We start from the raw sequence: 18,826 nt of genomic DNA, 5'->3' as shown, positions 1-18,826 counted from the left end.
ACATTATTTATTTGCATATTTATTTCCTTTTTTCTTTTTTTTCCTGGATTTGTATATCTGTACATTTCATATACACAGTATCTCACAAAAGTGAGTGCAACCCCCTACAATTTTTTGTAAATATTTTGTTATGTTTTCATGGGACAAAACTGAAGATATGACACTTTGGTACAATGTATTAAAGTATACAGCTTCTATAACTGTGTAAATTTGCTGTCCCGTTTAAATAACGCACACAGCCATTATTGCTTAAACCTCTGGCAACAAAAGTGAGCACACCCCTAAGTGAAAATGTCCAAATTGTGCCCAGTTAGCTATTTTCCTTTCCTGGCGTAATGCGACTCATGAGTGTTACAAGGTTCCAGGTGCAAATGGGAAATAGGTGTGTTGAATTTGCTACCACACTCTCTCATACTGGTCACTGGAAGTTTAACATGGCACACCATAGCAAAATCATGGGAAAAAAGAATTGTTACTTTACATAAAGATGGCTTAGGCAGTAAGAATCTTGCCAACACCCTGAAACCGAGCTGCAGCACGGAGACCAGTAGTGAGTGTTTTGAAAGTAGAGCTGATGGTTCACCTAAAATGTGAATATTAGGTGAAGTATATATCCTAATATTGTAAAATGTTACTAAAATGTTGAGCAAATTTTTTAAAAGAGCAATTCAGTTTTAGTACTTTCACTGCATTTAGATTGAGTCTCCCTACACGTAGAATTTCTTATTCCACGGTTCAAAAACAGCACAGTCAGGTTTCTGGTTTAGTTTGTCACAGCTGGAAACAGATATTTGATACACTGTTTCTAATACAAGCAATATCTTGTATTAGAAATACAAACAGATTTCAGGGATGTTTTTTAGTGTGGTTCAACCAAAACAGTCTTCAACATGCTATTGTGACTCTTATAACAATTGAAAGATTATTTCAGTGTGCATGAATATATGCACATTTTTGTGAAGGATACACTAACAAAGAAATTTGCATCCTTTCTTTTAAGACTTTCAGAGCTTTACTCTCTGATCAGCACTCTCCCTTTTTCAGGAAATTGTTTGTTTTCCAGCCTTTGTACTTGACGGAGTCTCCAGGTTTAATTTTGGTCAAGGAAACTTCATAGGTGAAATGTATTCGTGAATATATATGAATATATATTTATTGTTCTCCTCACATGATTTCCTCTAGTAACCATGAGAATATTTTTGAACAGGAAACTGCTGATGAGAATAACTGTGGGATTTTTCACTTCAGTGTAAATACCAACATCTAACAACACATCTGATTATAATTTTTTGACAGATATATTTTTATTGATCACTACTTGTGTTCAATAAAAACACACCTATCAAAAATACTCACCGATTTATTTATTTATTTATTTTTGAGATGTTGCTTTTTGTTTGTATTTTAACCACAGCAGAATGAACTAGCTAACAAGCATGTGCTACATGGTTTAAAATTCTTTTACTGCTTATATTTTATTTTAACACATTTTCATGTTAAAACTAAACTGTGTGTAATTGTAACCTCATAAATGACTGGTTTATGATACCAGAGGCCAGTAAGTCACAGTCCCCGCCTTTGCCTGCTGCCCATCCAACGTAAATGCAGAATCTCCAACTTTTAGGGCCAAAGGGAGGAAGTAACTTGCTATTTTGCTAAACACATCCCAATAAATAGATTGGCCTGAAAGGGAATAAAATCCCTGGCCTAAAACATCATTTCATCTATCATCACTTTTACAGACCGAGGTCGAGCCCCAACACGCTACAAGACATTTTTTGAATAATAAATCAAGAATGGCAAACTAGATTCATTCTTTTTTTTCCCCAGTTCTGGAGATTTGGGCAGTGGGAGGATGTGGTCATTGATGACAAACTACCAACAATCAATGGCAGACTAATCTTTTTCATTCCAAAAACCAAAATGAGTTCTGGCCTGCTCTCTTGGAGAAAGCCTATGCCAAGTATGCAGTCTTAATCTTAGACATAATGAGAGTTGAAGGTGTGATTTCTCTAAATATCTGTAAAAAAACAAACAAACTATTATTTTGTCAGGGTTTGTGGCTCCTACTCTGACATGATTGCTGGAACTCCTTCAGAGGCTATGATGGACTTCACCGGCGGCGTCCACATTAACATCGAGCTGTCACAACCGAGTCCAAGCCTGTGGAGGCTGATCTGCAGAACTGGCAAATCAAACACACTGATGGGCTGTGGTAAATTTGTTTTGTCACAGCAGGAAGTGGACAGTGCAAAAGTTATGAGGCAAAAATTAGAATACAATAAGAATAAATACAGTACACAACTGTACAGAATAGAATAAAATAAAATACTATATACAGCAGAATAAAATAAAATAAATATACAATAAGATAAAAATAGAATACAAATACAAATACTATATACAACTGAGTAAACACTGCTTGCATTAAAGAGTCCTGTATTTTGGGTCTTACTTCGCCACATACCCATGGTCTGCCACCACAGACCGTGACAGAATGATCCAGCCACACATGGACCCAGCGGACTCTGAGGAGACGCTCAGGAGGGAGATAATGGATAAAATTTACAACCTGTGTGATCTGTGGTGGAAGAACCCTGGGGATGGGTTGCGTCACGCCATAGAGAGGCGGCTGCAGTAAACACTTTTTAATTTTCCCAGGAAAGACAGTTTCTGGACCAAACCACAGTGTCGTTTCAAATTTTGCAGTGGCTCAGACAAAGATGGCGATAAAAACATAATGGTGTCACTCATTCAAAAGCCTGAAAAAAGGAACAGTCACCTGGTGCAAAACCTCCACATTGGGTTTTTCATATTTGAGGTAAACATTGCTCTTCACTGTCTAACATGGATATGTCATGACACCTTTATTTCTTGAATCTGACACTTGATTGTGCCATCTACCTTCAATCCCAGTGGCCTCTATCCTGACCATCCACCCAAAAGCAGAGACCAACTGCTAGTATGCACACTCATAAGTGCATACTAGCAGGGCTGAAGGACAAAATATGGCAATGCTAAATTGGAACAATCTTCATGATACATGTGCAAACACGGAAATGTTTTTCTGTGAAGAAGAAATATGCATCACAAACATGAGCTTGATGAGAACGTGGGTATTCAACAATAAATCATGTCTCATTGCTGTTGTGTTATTTGCTAAGTGATAATGTGAATACCTTTTTATTTAGGTCAAAGTCAAAAGTCCACAGGAAGATGAACATAAGAGACTTTTTCAATAAACACTCTGACAAGGTAACTTCTCACTGGCACACTTGACACTGTTGAGTTTACTATGTCTCCTATTTCTATTGAGTTTTATCACAAAGTAGAAACTTTACTTTAAAAATGATGCATATTGGTGTCAGAATGGTGATAAGAACTTTAAGGTAAACTTATCCATGAGAGGTTTGACTATTATACTTCAATAGACGTGATTAAACTGTTTGACTTCTGTATATAATGAACATGAAATGTGCTAAATTCTTTAGAAATGTAAAGAATGTTGGAAAATGGACATTTATTTGAATTTGTTCTAAACGAATAAAATTCATAACAGAACATCAGTTATGTATAAAAGGGAGAAATTTTAAATGGAAACCTCAATCATCCTGATCGTTCCTTATGTGTCTTTAAAGATGCACTTGTGGTTTAGCTTTCTTCTCACTGGTGATGATTTATCACAGTTGTTTAGTAGCAAATTCAGATAGGATCAAAATATGCATATTTGGTAGAAAGCATATTTTCCTGGCTCAGAATGATGAAAAAAGCTCAACTTATTTAATTTAAATAAGACATAGAAGAACTTTCCCTAATTTGGTATCCAATTAAAAGTAGCAATATTTAACCTAAAGCAATGTTAGTCATCTTTCCATCAATCTTCTTCTGCTTATCTGGGGCCAGGTCACGGGGGCAGCAGCATCAGCAGAGAAGCTCAGACCTCCCTCTCTCTAGCCATCTCCTCCAGCTTGTCCAGGGGAACACCAATACGTTCCCAGACCAGCCAAGAGATATAAACTCTCCAGTGTGCCCTGTGTCTGCCCTGGGGCCTCCTCCCAGTGGGACATGCCTGGAACACCTCACCCAGGAGGCATCCTTATGAGATGCCCTCACAGCCTCAACTGACTCCTTTCGATGTGGAGGAGCAGCGGCTCTACTTTGAGCCCCTCCTGGGTGGCCGAACTCCTCACCTTATCGCGAAGGGAGAGGCCAGCCACCCTTCAGAGGGAGCCATTTCCGCCGCTTGTATCTGCAATCTCGTTCGTTCGGTCACAACATCTCGTGACCATAGGTGAAGGTAGTAATCAATCGGTAGATCGAGAGCTTTGCTTTTATGCTCCGCTCTCTCTTCACCACGACGGACCAGAATAGTGTCTGCATCACTGCAGCCGCAGCACCAATACATCTGTTGATCTCCCATTCCTTTCTCCCATCACTTGGGAACAAGATACTTGAACTCCTCTACTTGGGGCAGGAACTCATCCATGACCCGGAGTGGGCACTCCACCCTTTTCCAGCTCAGGACCATGGCCTCAGATTTGGAGGTGCTGATTCTCATTTCCACCACTTTAAACTCAGCTGTGAACCTTTCCAGTGTGAGCTGGAAACCACCCCATAAAGCCAACAGAACCAGATGACCGCTATGGGCACCAAGCTCTTGCAATGGTTGTATAAGGATTGAATAGCCTGTAGCAATGGGCAAGACAATCAATACTACCAAAGCACCTCCCACACTCTGAGGGACACAGTCGAATGTCTTTTCCAAGTCCACAAAACACATGTGGACTAGTTGGACAAACTCCCATGCACCCCCAAGTATCCTTGAGAGGCTAAAGAGCTGGTCCAGTGTTACACTGTACAATGACAATAAATACATTTCTAAGTTGCAAGTTCTTCACGACCAGGACGAAAATCGCTTTGTTCCTCCTGTATTTAAGATTCGACTAACAAACGGACTCTTCTTTCCAACACTGGCATAGACTTTCCCAGGGAGGCTGAGGAGTGTGATCCCCCTATAGTTGGAATACACCCTCCGGTCCCCGTTCTTAAAGATGTGAACCACCACTCTGGTCTAGCAGTCCAGATGTACCGCCCCCGATCTCCATGGAACATTTGGAGGTGTGTCAACCAAGACTGCCCTACAACACCCAAAGCCCTTAGCAACTCAGGGCGATCCTCATCCACCCCAGGGGCCCTGCAACCAAGGAGTTGTTTTACTGCCTCAGTGACCTCACCCTCAAATATAAACGAGTTGTCCTCCTCTTCCCAACACTCTGCTTCCTCAGCAGAAGATGTGCCATTGATATTAAGGAGGTCCTCGAAGTATTCCTTCCACCACCCAACAATGTTCTCAGTTGAAGTCAGCTACGTTCCGCCTGCACTATACACAGTGCAGGTAGAGTATCGCTTTCCCCTCCCAAGTCGCTCAACAGTTTTCCATCAGTTTGAAAGTCTTTTTCAATGGCCTTTCCAAACTCCTCTCATACCCGAATTTTTGCTTCAGGCACTGCCCAAGCCATATTCTGCTTGGCCTGTTGGCACCTACTGGCTGCTTCCAAAGTCCCACGGGCTAACCAAGCCCAATAGGACTTCTCCTTCAGTCTGGTGGCTCCCTTCACCTCGGGTTTCCTCCATTTGGTTCGGGGGTTACCACCACAACAGGCACCAATCACCTTGCAGCCGCAGCGGCTTTAGCAATGGAGGCGCTGAACACGGTCCATTTGGACTCAGTGTCCCCCAATCTCCCTTGGAATGCTGTTGCAGCTCTGCCGGTGGTGTGAGTTGAAGATCTCGCGGACCAGGACCTTTGCTAAGCATTCCCAGCACACCCTCACTATACTGCTAGGTCTGTCCAGCATCATCTTCCACCACCTAATCCAACTCACAACTGATCAGTTGACAGCTCAGCCTGACCCTTCACCCTAGTGCTCAGAACATATGGCCACAGGTCTGGTGATACGTTAATAAAAATTGATCATTGACCTACTGCCTAGGGTGCCTCGGTGTCACCTGCATTTATAGACATCCTTATGTAAGCAAATGTCTAAATGCTTTAGACGTTTTTTAGTATGTCTAAAGCATTCAATGTAATAAAGGGAAGTATCTATAAAAGTGTCTGGGTAAAAGAAGATCTCTCAAAGAAAAATCAAAGACGGCAAATCTACAAAATAACACATGATTTTATTAAGAAAATGTAACTTTAACAGGCAATTATGCAGCTAAATATATCAAAACCCACAAAACAAATGATAAGATTAAAAAAAATCCCAGCTGCTGGAAAAAAGAAAATTGCTGAAGATCACAAAGGCAATGCTTCATTGAAAGGAGGAGAACGCAACCTCTCACTATTGAAACTGACCCACTGAAGTTTGGTACTTCCTTTCCCCAATATAAAAGGAATTTTAAAAAGCAGCTGATATAGAAAATTACATATAAAAACAAAGGTACTAGTTAAATTTGACATTTTCTTCCTTTGAATTTCCATTTTCCGAGTTTTTGTAGTTATCTTATCAGTTTAATTTCCCATCCACTTCATTCATTTTTGACTGATACAATAGTCCCATGTCATTCACGAACATCTGTATTATGTTTCTATTATAAAACACAGATTGACAAGTTTGCAGTACTAGTCACAAAAAAATGCAGTTATTCAGTCTTTGACATAATATGCAGAGAGGCATAAGGTTTACAGCTTTAAATGTTAGTGTTTGTTATAGTTTCACATTATTGTGTTTAGTTGTTTCAAAGTAATAAAGTGTTATAGCTAATTCACAGAAAACAAGTTTTTGAAATATCTTCTTGTGTTTTCCAGATGAAACGTGCATCTGTCTTTCAGCTGGCTTAAGTGTACATGGAAACGTACATCCACTGAAAATAAGACAGATTATTTATTAACATTTAAGTATCACTTAAACTGATGCGTTTTCTTTGTATAAATATTTATATTTATTTATTCGTTTGCTCTGTCAGCACTAAAGTGACTTTATTACCTCTGACTCCTTGAGATGAATGGATTTTCCATCAGACAACTGTTTGAAGATTTCTGTTGAAGAACACAACTTTGAGTTTAAACTGTACAAATCATGAACCTTAATCAAATCTTAGAAGCGAGAAAGATGTTTTCAACTGAAAAAACTTTTCATTCTCACTGCATGAGATTTATTTTCAGCTATCTACACATCTACTGTTGTTATTTCTTCTCGGCTTCACTTACTCTTCATGCAGTCCAAGCGAATCATGAGACTGATGAAGCACTCCAGTGCCATGTGTCCAGAGGAGGCGCCATAGCGCAGAGCCATCAGACTGAGCATGTCATCTGAAACCTTCATTCCTGAAGAACACACAGTCAGACTTCAGGAGGAGTTTGCTGAGATATATGTACATACATACATATACTAGTGCTGTCAGCGTTAATCTCGTTAAAATGATGTTAACGCGCCGTCCAGCTGCACGCACGGGTCAATCCGCGCTATCTTGCTAATGAAGATTTGCCGCGTTAATGTAGTTATGGCAGTGGTTCCCGAACTTTTTTTGCTGGGGCCCCCTTTGTTTTACAAGAAAAATGTTCGCCCCCCGCATGCACAAACACATCCTCCAGCCACACACGCCCATATTTTGTTTTCAAACACCAACAGTTTATTTCACATCTCAAACATTTAGTAAACAATTAAACAAATACAAGTAATCTGCAATAAATTACAGGTAGTGATAAAATACACTACTAAATCTTTTACGCTACGTCCACACCTACACGGGTATTTTTGAAAACGCAGCTGTTTCTATGCGTTTGGGCCTTTCGTCAGCACGTAAACGGCGTTTGGAATCACCGAAAATGGAGATTTTTTTAAAACTCCTTTTTTAGACTCCTTGTCCATCCCTCCGTGTGGACGAGGGATAGACAGTTCGTCAAGCAACGTCAAAGGTATGTGCCTTTTTTCACGTCACGCTGTGCGCACGTTATTGTTTACATGAGATGAATTGCAGAATGGCAGATAAACAGTATTTTGTCTCCATCTTCAGGTTTTACACGCTTACATACACACACGATATGCTTCATCGTATTTTCTAGTCTTTGGCTTAGAATTAAGTTGGTTTGGAAACATATTTGGCGATGCGTCATCTCCTGCTTTGCGTTTGTGTGGACACCCGTCAAAAACCTGTCCATTATGCTAGCAGTGTCCAAGTGTCCTTTTTTTTTTTTTCTTTTCATACCCCCTGCAATGGCTCTGCGCTCCACCCTAGGGGGTGGGCCACACACTTTGGGAAGCTCTGGGTTATGGCGCTAGCATTATTTTAACGAGATTAACGCTGACAGCACTAATATATACTAATACACACACATATATGTATATATACATACATATACACACATGTACATATATATACACACATATAACTATAAACATATACCTGAAGCTACAAATGCGTTCCTCAGCTCACTCAGTGACAGCGTTCCTGTTTTTGAAACGTCGGTGAGGAAGAAAGTCTCCTGATAAGAGAAGACTGAAACCATGAAACTGATCAGGGAAAATCTTCACATCTATAGCAGATGTAGTGATATATGTTTTAAGGCTGTTTTTTTCCCTTTACCTTGTACTTGGTGACCTTGTTCCACAGACGGACAAATTCCTCACTGTTTAGTTTGCCTGTGATTGATGTCTTTTAAAACCCACATTAAGGTAGCAAAGGGACAAATCTTAGTCTGGTCTTTCAGATGAGTAATGCTGGTTATATCAACAGAGAAGCACTCAGGTTTGCTTACATATAGACTTCTGCAATAGTTACTTTTCAACAGCTCAAAAAGGCAAACTACAAAGTTTCTTAATCTGCTTTTTCCAGTATCACATGTATTATAACAGGATACATCCATTAGAGCCACCGTGCTGCGACAGGCATCAAGGCTGAACCCTCCAGATTTCATTTCTCCTAAATAAAACAGAGTTGAATTAGCAAAGACAGTGTAGCACAATTGTCATCCACAGTATTCAGAGTCATAGACTGCATGTCGAAGTAGCCATGGCGATTAAGAAACTGAGGGTCTTGCACACCCTGCTGTATTACTGATGTTTACACTCATGTGGACCACAGTTAATTCTGTATTAATAAGTTAGAGTCATAGTCTCATAAACCAGAGTTTGCCAGAGTCCGATGAAGGCTTACAGGAAATAATACTGATTTATAAATTGGACGGGTCAGACCTGGAAACTACGCTATATGAACAGAAGTATTTACAGGGCTCCAAACCTCCTCTGGCAATAACATCAGCACAAAAACTGTGCACAAGGAGCTTCATGGAATGGGTTCCCATGGCCAAACAGCCATGTGTAGGTGGCCCAGTAAATTTAAATTGAGCTTGACAGACTTTTTAAAGGCCAAACCTTTCAGGATGTTTTCATTTAGAAGCCTCTGGAGCTGCTCAGCATCCACTTCTTCATACTGAAACATTAATTGATTTGGTTTACTACATGATACATTACACAGACGTTAGACACATAATGCTATATAAACTTGTAATATTGCAGTAATGCGGCTAATATTATTAGCAAAAAGATCTTTTTTAATTACCTTGTCAGAGTATTGACGGAAGAATGTTTTCTTGTTTTCTTCATCCTGATGGTTTTTTACTTTTGTGACCTGACGAGTCAACAGTTCACATTAATAACACATGAACAGCAAAATAACACGGACACAATTAAATGATTTGTTACAAACCTTTTCAACTGGCTCATATCTTTGCTCATTTGAATTTGAATTCTCACTGTGGGGAGACCAATATGCATTACTTTCATAGAAATCAACTGTAATGTGTCAAATGCAAATTTTGTTTTAAATTTTTTTATGTCATATCTTCAGACATCGACAGTGAGCATACTAGCAACACGTCTCTTCTCTTGAGTGGATGGTGAGGATGAAGGAGGCTGTCTCGTTGGGTTTGAAGGTGGATGGCACAATCAGGTATTCACCAGGCTTCAGCATAAGGAACTCTATCACCTCACGGGCATTCATGTATTTATCACTCCGAGCAACAGGCAGATGGGTGTTGAAGAACATTGCTGGAAACTTCCCACTTTGCGTTTTGTACTGAAATTATTCAAAGTGATATTTCAGCTCCCCAATTTCATTTGAAGAAGTTTCTGAAGTGCGTACAGACATGTCAACTTGAAGGTTTTATGTATCAGCGCATACAGATACACAGAACCTTAATAGTGAAAGACAGTGTACTTTCCTTTTCACATCACCATATGTGTATTATAAACATGAAATAGATTAAATTAGTTTCTTACGTCTTCGGACACCTTGAAGGACGTCAGATGAATTTTGTTCATGTTGGAAATAAACAATAATTCAGTTAGTCGTTAGTTAGTTATTTCAACATGTGCACAGCCACTGTATGAATGCTTGGACAGCATATTAAAGCTTGGCTTGCTAACAAAATGTTTTTTTGTATGTTGTAGTAAATTTTTGATCTGTCATTTTCTGCATTTCAACACCACATTATTATTGTTGTTTCCACATTACGATACAAGTTCTGACAATAGTTAAATACATTTTCATGCTCTGAAAATGTCAACTTCAACATGGTATTTGTTTTCACCATAGTTATGCATGTATGAATGATATGACAAAGAGAAATATTTACCAAATATACAGCAAAACCAATGTGGAGGTTCTGCACCAGGCGTCTGTTCCTCTTGTCAGGCTTTTGCATGAGAGACACTAGGATGTTTTTCTCCCCATTGGTCTCTGAGTTTTCACCTACGACCTTAATTCGATACTGTGGATTTGTCCAGAAAGTGTCTGGAGGACATAGAGGGAAAAATATGTTTTATTTACATGAATTGAAGATTAAAAAATTATGTTCTGCTGAACATTTAAACACCTATATTCCAGTATATGCTATATAATTACCTCTGTTATTTATGCAGCCTCCAGCAGTAGTTCCAGCAACCCACCGACCCTCGTACACAGAGGTCTTCCACTGAGCAGAGGATTTTCCATCTATGAAGTCTGGTTTCAGGCCACAGATGTCAAGATCTGTGTAGAACTTACAGAAATCTTCAAATGCCATCCTGTTAATAAAATCAGGTAGATTCTCATTCCTAATTTATTTAGATGTGATGTCAAAGTATAAAACTCTAAGCTTATGACATAGTACAGAGTAAATAAAGCAAAAAAAGAGAAAACTACAACTTCTGGTGGTATTAATATAATTCCGCCAGAGGTTGTAGTTTTCTTTTGACGAAATTTGCTTACCAAAACTCTCCATCATCAGCCACTGAAAGGCACATTTGGCGGTCTTGAGAACTCACAATGTCCCACATGGGGGACCTTAAAGACAGTATTTTAGGTAAGAGATGACACATTATGTTGGTAATTTTTATCCAGAGTTGCATATTTTGAAGAAAATTATTCTCTAATTAAATATACCAAAGCTGATTACTGCTTACCGATCACTCCAGTCTCCTACCCACTCTCCTTTGCCCCAGGGGTTCCACAAACGGATCAGCTTCACAAGTTTTCCTTGGCTAATAAGCTGGCCGCAGGCACCAGAAAAATCACAGTTATTGGTTCGATGCATGCTCAATCATCCAGGTAAGTAAATCACAAAAGGTTGATTCTGTTCATCTGGACGTAACGTTTTCAATGCAAGAAACGTTTCGTCACTCATCCAAGTGACGTCTTCAGTTTCAGCTGACTGCAGGTTTCCCCAACCTTATAAACAGTACATTGCACAATGACTGAAACGAGCATCACTGAACGAACAATCAGCTGGAAACACTGGTTTGAGGGGGAGTCAAGGAGGCCATTTACGTGATTGCAGCCATTCCCCAACTCTCTGTGGATGGTACTCATTGCCACTGATCAGTGGTCTTTGATCAGTAGTTGTTAGTCAATGGTCATGAGAATTTGCATATTAATGATCAAGGAACTGATCTCAGAGCCCATTGTTCATTCAGTGGTTCTATTTTCAGTCATTGTGCAAATGTACTGTTTATAAGGTTGGGGAAACCTGCAGTCAGCTGAGACTGAATAAGTCACTTGGATGAGTGACGAAACGTTTCTCCCACAAAACGCTACGTCCAGATGAACAGAATCAACCTTCTGGGACATATTATTGTTGTATTTAAATGTATGCTTAAAGGTTTTTAAATCTCCCCTAAACATTTTGTCTAATATGTCATGCGCTTGTTTTTGCTGTAATTCTTCCTACACTGCATACTGTGATACTATGTGATAGCATTCTTTTTATTGCTGTAATCTTACCAGGGAAGTATTATTACTGTAGATTCACTTCCAATACTAACTGTGATTACTGTGTAAGTATAATTCTTTACCTCTTTAACCCCTGTCACAGTGTAGGCGTGCCCTTGGACCAGTCCATTTGGCAAAACTGTGTTAGCAGATGTTTCCTACAATCAAGGAACATTGGTCATTGTAAAAGCATAAAAAATGAAAATAAAGACTTCTGATACAATAATATCATTAGAAAAAAGTGACTGCAAAGTTTGGTTATGTTGACTTAAAGCAAATTTCAACATTTTGGGACACTTTGTCTTCATAAAAGATGTTTCTGGCAGTCAACCAACCGCTTCACAAAAAACTTAAAATAGATTTTGAACTTTCAGAGTCTACTAAGTCAAAACAGTCTTCTTGTTCCAGGATTTGCATTCCCACTTAAGCAGTCCCAAAGTGCATGCTAACTTGGGTTGTATTTGTGCAATATTGGTTGATTATGCCATAAATATAACTTCATCATTACATCATTGATTTAGTTTTATAGTTTTTAGGCAATATGATACCAGTTTTATTGGTAGATGATGAAGTGCAGTCTGAGTGGAAAACACAGACTTTGTTATAACTCACCTCAAAATGCATAAAATGTTTGTTAAAATGTCAAAACAGTTTCACAGCATCTCTAATCTATACTAACACTAATCAAAGTCCTCTAAGCCCTTTTTTGTAGTTGGAGAATAATCTCCCTGAATAACCTCGGGCTGTTTCTGAGTTCTGTTTTTTTGTGCTTACCCCTTGAGGTGTACCACAGCCCATCAATGTGTTGGATTTGCCAGCTCTGCATATCAGCCCCCACACGTCTGAACTGGCGTCCGACAGCTGGACGCACATGTGGACGCCACCGGTGAAATCCATCATAGCCTCTGAAGGAGTTCCAGAAGTCATGTCGGTGTAGGAACCACAAACCCTGACAGAGGTAGATAATATTTTTCACAGATCCCCCACATGTAACTTGTTCACTGTATATCGGATAAATCATATGTTTCTTTGCATACTTGGCATAAGCTTTCTCCAGCAGAGCAGGCCAGAACTCATTTGGATCTTTGGAGTGAACAAAGATTAGTCTGCCATTGATCGTCGGCAACTTGTCATCAATGACGACGTCCACCCACCGCCCGAATCTCCAGAACTTAAATAAAGATACAATTGTTTTGTGAGCTTGTTGTGTTTCATGAAATTTGATCATTAGAGACAAAATAATCCAAACTCTGAAATAAACAGCTTTTAAGTTTTAGTTTAGTGGAGAAAAACAGTTAAAGATAATAATTACTTCTCTTATTCTGATAGTTTAATGATGTTTACCCTGAAGTGAAAAATGCCACAGTAGTTCTCTTTGATTTTTTGGTCGAGCGGAACAACTTGTTCAAAAATGTGATTCTGGAAAGTCAGTGCGCCGATTGATGCAAGAAACCAGCAGTTTCCTGGTTAACAACAACAAAAAAGAACAATCAGGACTGTAGGCAGATACAAGAGTGTAAATATTAGGAGTGAAGAAATGACCCTACCAAGTACACCTTGACCAAAGTCAAATCTGGAGACGCCATCAACCACAAATTCAGCATCAGGAGCAATTTGCTGTAAAACAGGGAGTCAGTTTTCAAATATAAGGATTGCTTCACTCATTTCCACTTAATGTATCCGACCATTCCCAAATTTAAGAGGTTTGGGGCCAAGTTTGAAATATGAAACTCTACTTCACAGGCTTAAATATCAGGATTAATTTAATTATTGTCACATCCACTAGAGGGCACTGTTACAGTGAAAATCTCACTTCTTGGTTCATAAGAAGAGCTACATTTTCACAATCTCAAATTTGAGATTGTGAAAATGTATAGATGCAGTGGGGCAAAGGTGGAAAAGATATTGTATTTTGTTTTCTAAAATTCTAAAATGAATTATTAGCTCATGTCTAGCAGTCTAGGGCAACCACTTTTATTTTTGAAATGTTAAGCATTATTGTTAGCTGTGTACTGGGACTGTGTGAATTGAAGAACAGCTCATTCAAACACTTTTACAATCTGACTGCAGAAAAATGTCATTAGCAGAAAATTTAAACTGAATCACTTGCAGTGAAAAAGGGGGAATCAGTCCCCGGCTGATTAAACATTTAGATGTGATAGAGCATCTAATGTGCAATTTAAATATCTTTAAATACTCACCGCAGGTCTTAGCCACTTCACGTGGGCCAGGTCGGAGGGCTTCAGTATCCCCTGGCCAATAGACTTTGCATCAGGGGGGAACATGTCATCGAGGTACCTTACTCCTTTGATTAGACAGTACTGCTTCAGGTTCTTGAAGTCTTGGTTACAGAACCTTTCAGGGTTGGAGATGCTCCCATATCCCTTCTGCTTGTGACGAGCCTCCATAATGTTCAGGCATGCACCAGGAAGAGGCATTGCTGCAGTGTTTGTGTCTGTTTTCAAGAAGTTGGCATGTAAATTTGATAGATTAGTATAATAAATGATATGCTACAAAGAAACAATGTCAGCTCAAATCCTAACAGTAAAATTAAATTCTTCTTAAAATGATCAGTACGCTCCTCAAACCTCTAGGGTGATTATCAGTCTACTCCACCTCTAGATTACAACCAGTAAATTACATTAAATATTTTTTTGGTAACATAACTTTAGATATTAAAAATAAAGCTTGGTTGATGTAAGAATTGATGTAAAAAGTCAATGCCAAAAAAACATGACATACTCTGTCATTTCATATATTTAATTGTCATATAAGACAATTTTATTCTTCTTTGCTTGTGTTTAAATTCAGTACTTCAGAAAAGGTTATTTGTAGGCATGCTTCTTTATGTATGAAAATCTCTGTCTGCACAAAACAAGTACATACAAATTACAAATTCATTAGACCACCACCCAGTGTAATGTTTATACCACAGCTGCTCTCAATTAACAGTATTAGTAAATACCAAAATCATGTTTTATGTTTCTGTAACCAACTGTATGTGTAGCCTCTTTAATCAAAATAGTATTTTTAAAGCTGTTGTTATCCATTAATTTTCATATTTCATACAACTGTAATTTTATTTTAATTTGCCTAATAGATAACAATATAATTCTAAGTAATTTCTAAAAACACATTTTCATTCTTGTTATGATAGATGGTCTAATAAATTTGTTAAGCACTGTATGCCCATTTGCTTTTTAGGAAGCAGCTCAGCTCATGCTTAATGTTTATATTGACTATAGCTGCTACTACTAATAATATTAATAGAATTAACTAAAAACAATATACATACTGAGATTAAAGTGGTAGACATTTAGAGGAAATTACCTAAGATTTAACTCAGTTTTATGAGCCGTTTTTTGCAAGGTAACAGTCTGCAACAGCACAAGTGCAGCACCTGTTCTAATAGGTATAGGTGACCCATAATGATAAAGGTGGGTCGCCTAACTAAATCTAGGTGAGAAAAAAAATAGGTGAAATAATATATAAATATTAAAAACATTGCTTGGGTTTTTTTTCTCTTTTAAAAGAAAAAGAACTGCAATTTACAATAAAATATCAATGAAATGCCCATATAGTAATAATATTTAATGAGACTATGAAACTAATAAAAACAAAACAAAACCTAACACTAAAAATAAACAGAAAAAGAAAAACTATAATAACTGATTTTAGTCAGTAGTCCTAAAATTGTTAAACAAACATCTTACCTGAACGAGTCACGAAAGAGGAAGCGTGTTGTTTAGTAGATATGGAGCAGGTCTGCAGGTAAGAGTGGACAGGCTTCAGTCTTATATAATGCCCACAATCCCCTAAATCAGACAGGACAGGTTGTGGCTCCTCCTTACCTTACTATGCAAATTTCACTCAAACTCCACCACTTTCCTTGGAATTACTCTGGAACCTGCAGGGTTAGTTTTATAGGTGTTTACACACAAGTCATGTTAATTCTTAATGTACAGGTGTGATGCCCTGTATACAGCTTCCTGGTTTTTATTTAAAATAACCCAAAGGTTTGCTTGACTTCAGCGCAAATATGTAACTCTGTTGTTGTATGTTGTCTGCTAAATAAACATTATATGTTAGATGTTTGAACAACCTTGAGTAAGTTTGTTTAAACTTACAGGGCTGCCATGGTAGTTGGCATCTACTTTATTTTTGGTTTCTTCGAGCATTTGTGCATGTTAGAACTTGTAACTACACAAAGATTTTATGGCTGACAGTTAAATCTTTTTGCCTCTAAAGTGTTTGACTACTGTAGAACAAGAAAAAAAATTCACTAACAAAATAACTGACTTCACCAATTAAACTGCACGCCAAGATATTTTTGCTGATGTACATGTGCAGTAAAGATCCTGATGTTACTTGTTTAACAAAGATTTACTATATGATATATTTAAATATTTACAGACGTGGACAAAAATGTTGCTACCCTTCGGTCAATGAAAGAAAAACTCACAATGGTCACAGCAATAACTTTAATCTGACAAAAGTAATAATAAATAAAAGTTCTATAAATCTTAACCAATGAAAGTCAGACATTGCTTTTCAACCAAGCTTCAACTGAATTATTTAAAAAATAAATGCATGAAACAGGCCTGGACAAAAATGATGGTACCCACAACTTAATATTTTGTTGCACAACCTTTTGAGGCAAACACTGCAATCAAACGATTCCTGTAACTGTCACCTCTCAGCAGGTATTTTGGTCCACTCCTCATGAGCAAACTGATCCAGTTGTTTCCGGTTTGAAGGGCGCCTTTTCCAGACTGCATGTTTCAGCTCCTTCCAAAGATGCTCAATAGGATTGAGGTCAGGGTTCATAGAAGGCCACTTTAAAATAGTCTTATGTTTTCCTCTTAGCCATTCTTGGGTGTTTTTAGCTGTGTTTTGTGTCATTGTCCTGTTGTAAGACCCATGATCTGCGACTGAGACCAAGCTTTCTGATACTGACCAGCACATTTTTCTCTAGAATCCCTTGATAGTCTTGAGATTTCATTGTACCCCGCACAGATTCAAGACAACCTGTGCCAGATGCAGCAAAGCAGCACCTGTCACGGCCTGGGGGATCGGCAAGGCGCTGGTCGGCCTTTTTTTTTTCTTTTCTCTCTCTTGCGCTCTCTCTCACCTCCTCTCTGTCGCTGGGGCAGAACTCATTGTGGGTTCACGCCCTCGGCCCTCGGCCCACGGAAAAGAACACACCTGATGCCCATCAAGGTGAATGGCATTTCAGCCAGGAGGTGACTGCTGGTCTTCGCTGGATTGTTGTCTACCACACGTCAGTGAGAGTCAAGCTACAGCTCAAGATAAGTCAAGTGTCTTTTGTGAATATCGTACTCATTCCTGTTTCCTCATCTACAGACCCCCTGGATAACCTTTCCCATGTGAATCTGTGTGTCAAGTGTGAAGAAAGGAACTGCAGTCATGTATGTGGAGAGTTGGAGAGCGAGTGATTCCCCCCCTTGGATTTCCCTGGAGTCCCGTCCCTCACATTGTTGTATATAGCACTGCCCGGCACTCTCTGTATATACACCTGGTGAACTCTGTAAATAAATCCTTGTGTTCAGTTGATTCAGGAGTCCTGCGTTTGAGTCCCCTGCATCTTTGATCTGTCATCAATTTCCTCCTGCAGCCACGTCCAGGGAGGTTGGCTTAAGATAAGATAAAGGATTTCAAAAGAGAGACTCTGGATTAACATGTCCCTTTGGCCACATTATTTTCTTTCTTTTCTAGGGGTACCATCATTTTTGTCCAGGCCTGTTTCATGCATTCATTTTTAATTCAGTCAAAGCATGGTTGAAAAGCAATGTCTGACTTTCATTGGTTAAGATTTATTATTGGTTTTGTAAGATTAAAGTTATTTCTGTGACCATTGTGAGTTTTTCTTTCATTGACCGAAGGGTACCAACAATTTTGCCCAAGTCTGTATATTATAGGAGAGGCTGACTTATGGAGCTTCTTTGAAATCTCACTTGAGACGAGCATGTGGGCATGTGCTTCTTTTTAAAACTTTCCCGTTCCATTTTGCAGAAGTTGAAGTTTTTCAACATTAAATTAAAGGCTGCTTTGAATAACAGGAGGAGGCATGCATAGGCAGCCAGATAAAACTGTGCAATAAATATTGGAAATTCCTCAGGCTCCTCAGTTCCTCCTATTATAATACAACCACAGACAAAGAAAAGCATGAAAGATATTACATACGTAAGCCAAAATGGAGCAGCAGTGAAAAAAGCTTGACTCTAGTTTCCAGGTGTTATAGTGGCAAAACAAGCCGAAATAATCACCACTGTGGCCAAACATCTACACTTTGGTCTCTTCTCAACAAAGGACATTGTTACTGAAGTCTTGTGGTTTGATCAGATGCGACTTTGCAAACCTAAGCAGAACCTGCACAGACATCTGAGTCCAATCAGCGTCATGCCTGCCTTCTTGGAGCCAGTCAGCCTCCACTCTGCATGGTTTAAATGTCAGTGCTCTTCCATCAATCTCCCCTTCAGACATTCCCTTGTGGAACCCACCTCTTTCCCATCTCCACCTCACTGGAGTCACTCAGAGCCACATCCTAGCCTCA

At 38.9% G+C, this 18,826-nt stretch overlaps 1 protein-coding gene and 1 long non-coding RNA gene across 3 annotated transcripts; one reads left to right on the top strand and one right to left on the bottom strand.

Annotated features, from left to right (window-relative positions):
• Nucleotides 1-6,161: 6,161 nt before the first annotated feature.
• LOC113012184 (calpain-1 catalytic subunit-like) lies at nt 6,162-16,191 on the bottom strand. Of its 2 annotated transcripts, none has more exons than XR_013903689.1 (22): nt 15,966-16,191; nt 14,454-14,707; nt 13,800-13,869; nt 13,597-13,715; nt 13,290-13,423; nt 13,027-13,201; nt 12,336-12,410; nt 11,448-11,533; nt 11,254-11,328; nt 10,909-11,069; nt 10,640-10,797; nt 10,284-10,295; nt 9,872-10,080; nt 9,712-9,757; nt 9,565-9,633; nt 9,378-9,435; nt 8,864-8,925; nt 8,590-8,658; nt 8,410-8,502; nt 7,214-7,330; nt 6,990-7,042; nt 6,162-6,867 (listed from the first exon to the last, which is right to left on the bottom strand). XR_013903689.1 is itself a non-coding variant. In XM_080293755.1 (22 exons), the coding sequence occupies exons 2-22, from the start codon at nt 14,688-14,690 to the stop codon at nt 6,841-6,843; spliced, it is 2,091 nt and encodes a 696-aa protein (XP_080149881.1). In that variant the 5' UTR covers nt 14,691-14,707; nt 15,966-16,171; the 3' UTR covers nt 6,162-6,840. The 2 variants fall into 2 exon arrangements, 1 of the variants encoding a protein (XP_080149881.1); XM_080293755.1 differs by having other exon boundaries at nt 8,410-8,488; nt 15,966-16,171.
• Nucleotides 16,192-16,658: 467 nt separating this feature from the next.
• On the top strand, nt 16,659-18,124 carry LOC145422407 (uncharacterized). Its single transcript, XR_013903690.1, has 2 exons — nt 16,659-17,533; nt 17,617-18,124. It is a non-coding gene; the product is annotated as an uncharacterized LOC145422407 (long non-coding RNA).
• Nucleotides 18,125-18,826: the final 702 nt, after the last annotated feature.

Source organism: Astatotilapia calliptera, chromosome 19, assembly GCF_964374335.1.
Source record: "Astatotilapia calliptera chromosome 19, fAstCal68.1, whole genome shotgun sequence".
NCBI classification, from domain to species: Eukaryota; Metazoa; Chordata; class Actinopteri; order Cichliformes; family Cichlidae; genus Astatotilapia; species Astatotilapia calliptera.
Note: the sequence above shows the minus strand (reverse complement) of the source record. Positions and strands in the feature narration are given on the sequence as shown.

Excerpts from the sequence above, each read along its gene's own strand:
- LOC113012184 (XM_080293755.1), bottom strand. The coding sequence starts at position 14,690 with ATGCCTCTTCCTGGTGCATGCCTGAACATTATGGAGGCTCGTCACAAG. Across the intron at positions 9,436-9,564 it reads TCCGTCAATACTCTGACAAG|TATGAAGAAGTGGATGCTGA; the intron begins GTAATTAAAAAA and ends TTAATGTTTCAG. Across the intron at positions 6,868-6,989 it reads TTCATCTCAAGGAGTCAGAG|TGGATGTACGTTTCCATGTA; the intron begins GTAATAAAGTCA and ends TCTTATTTTCAG.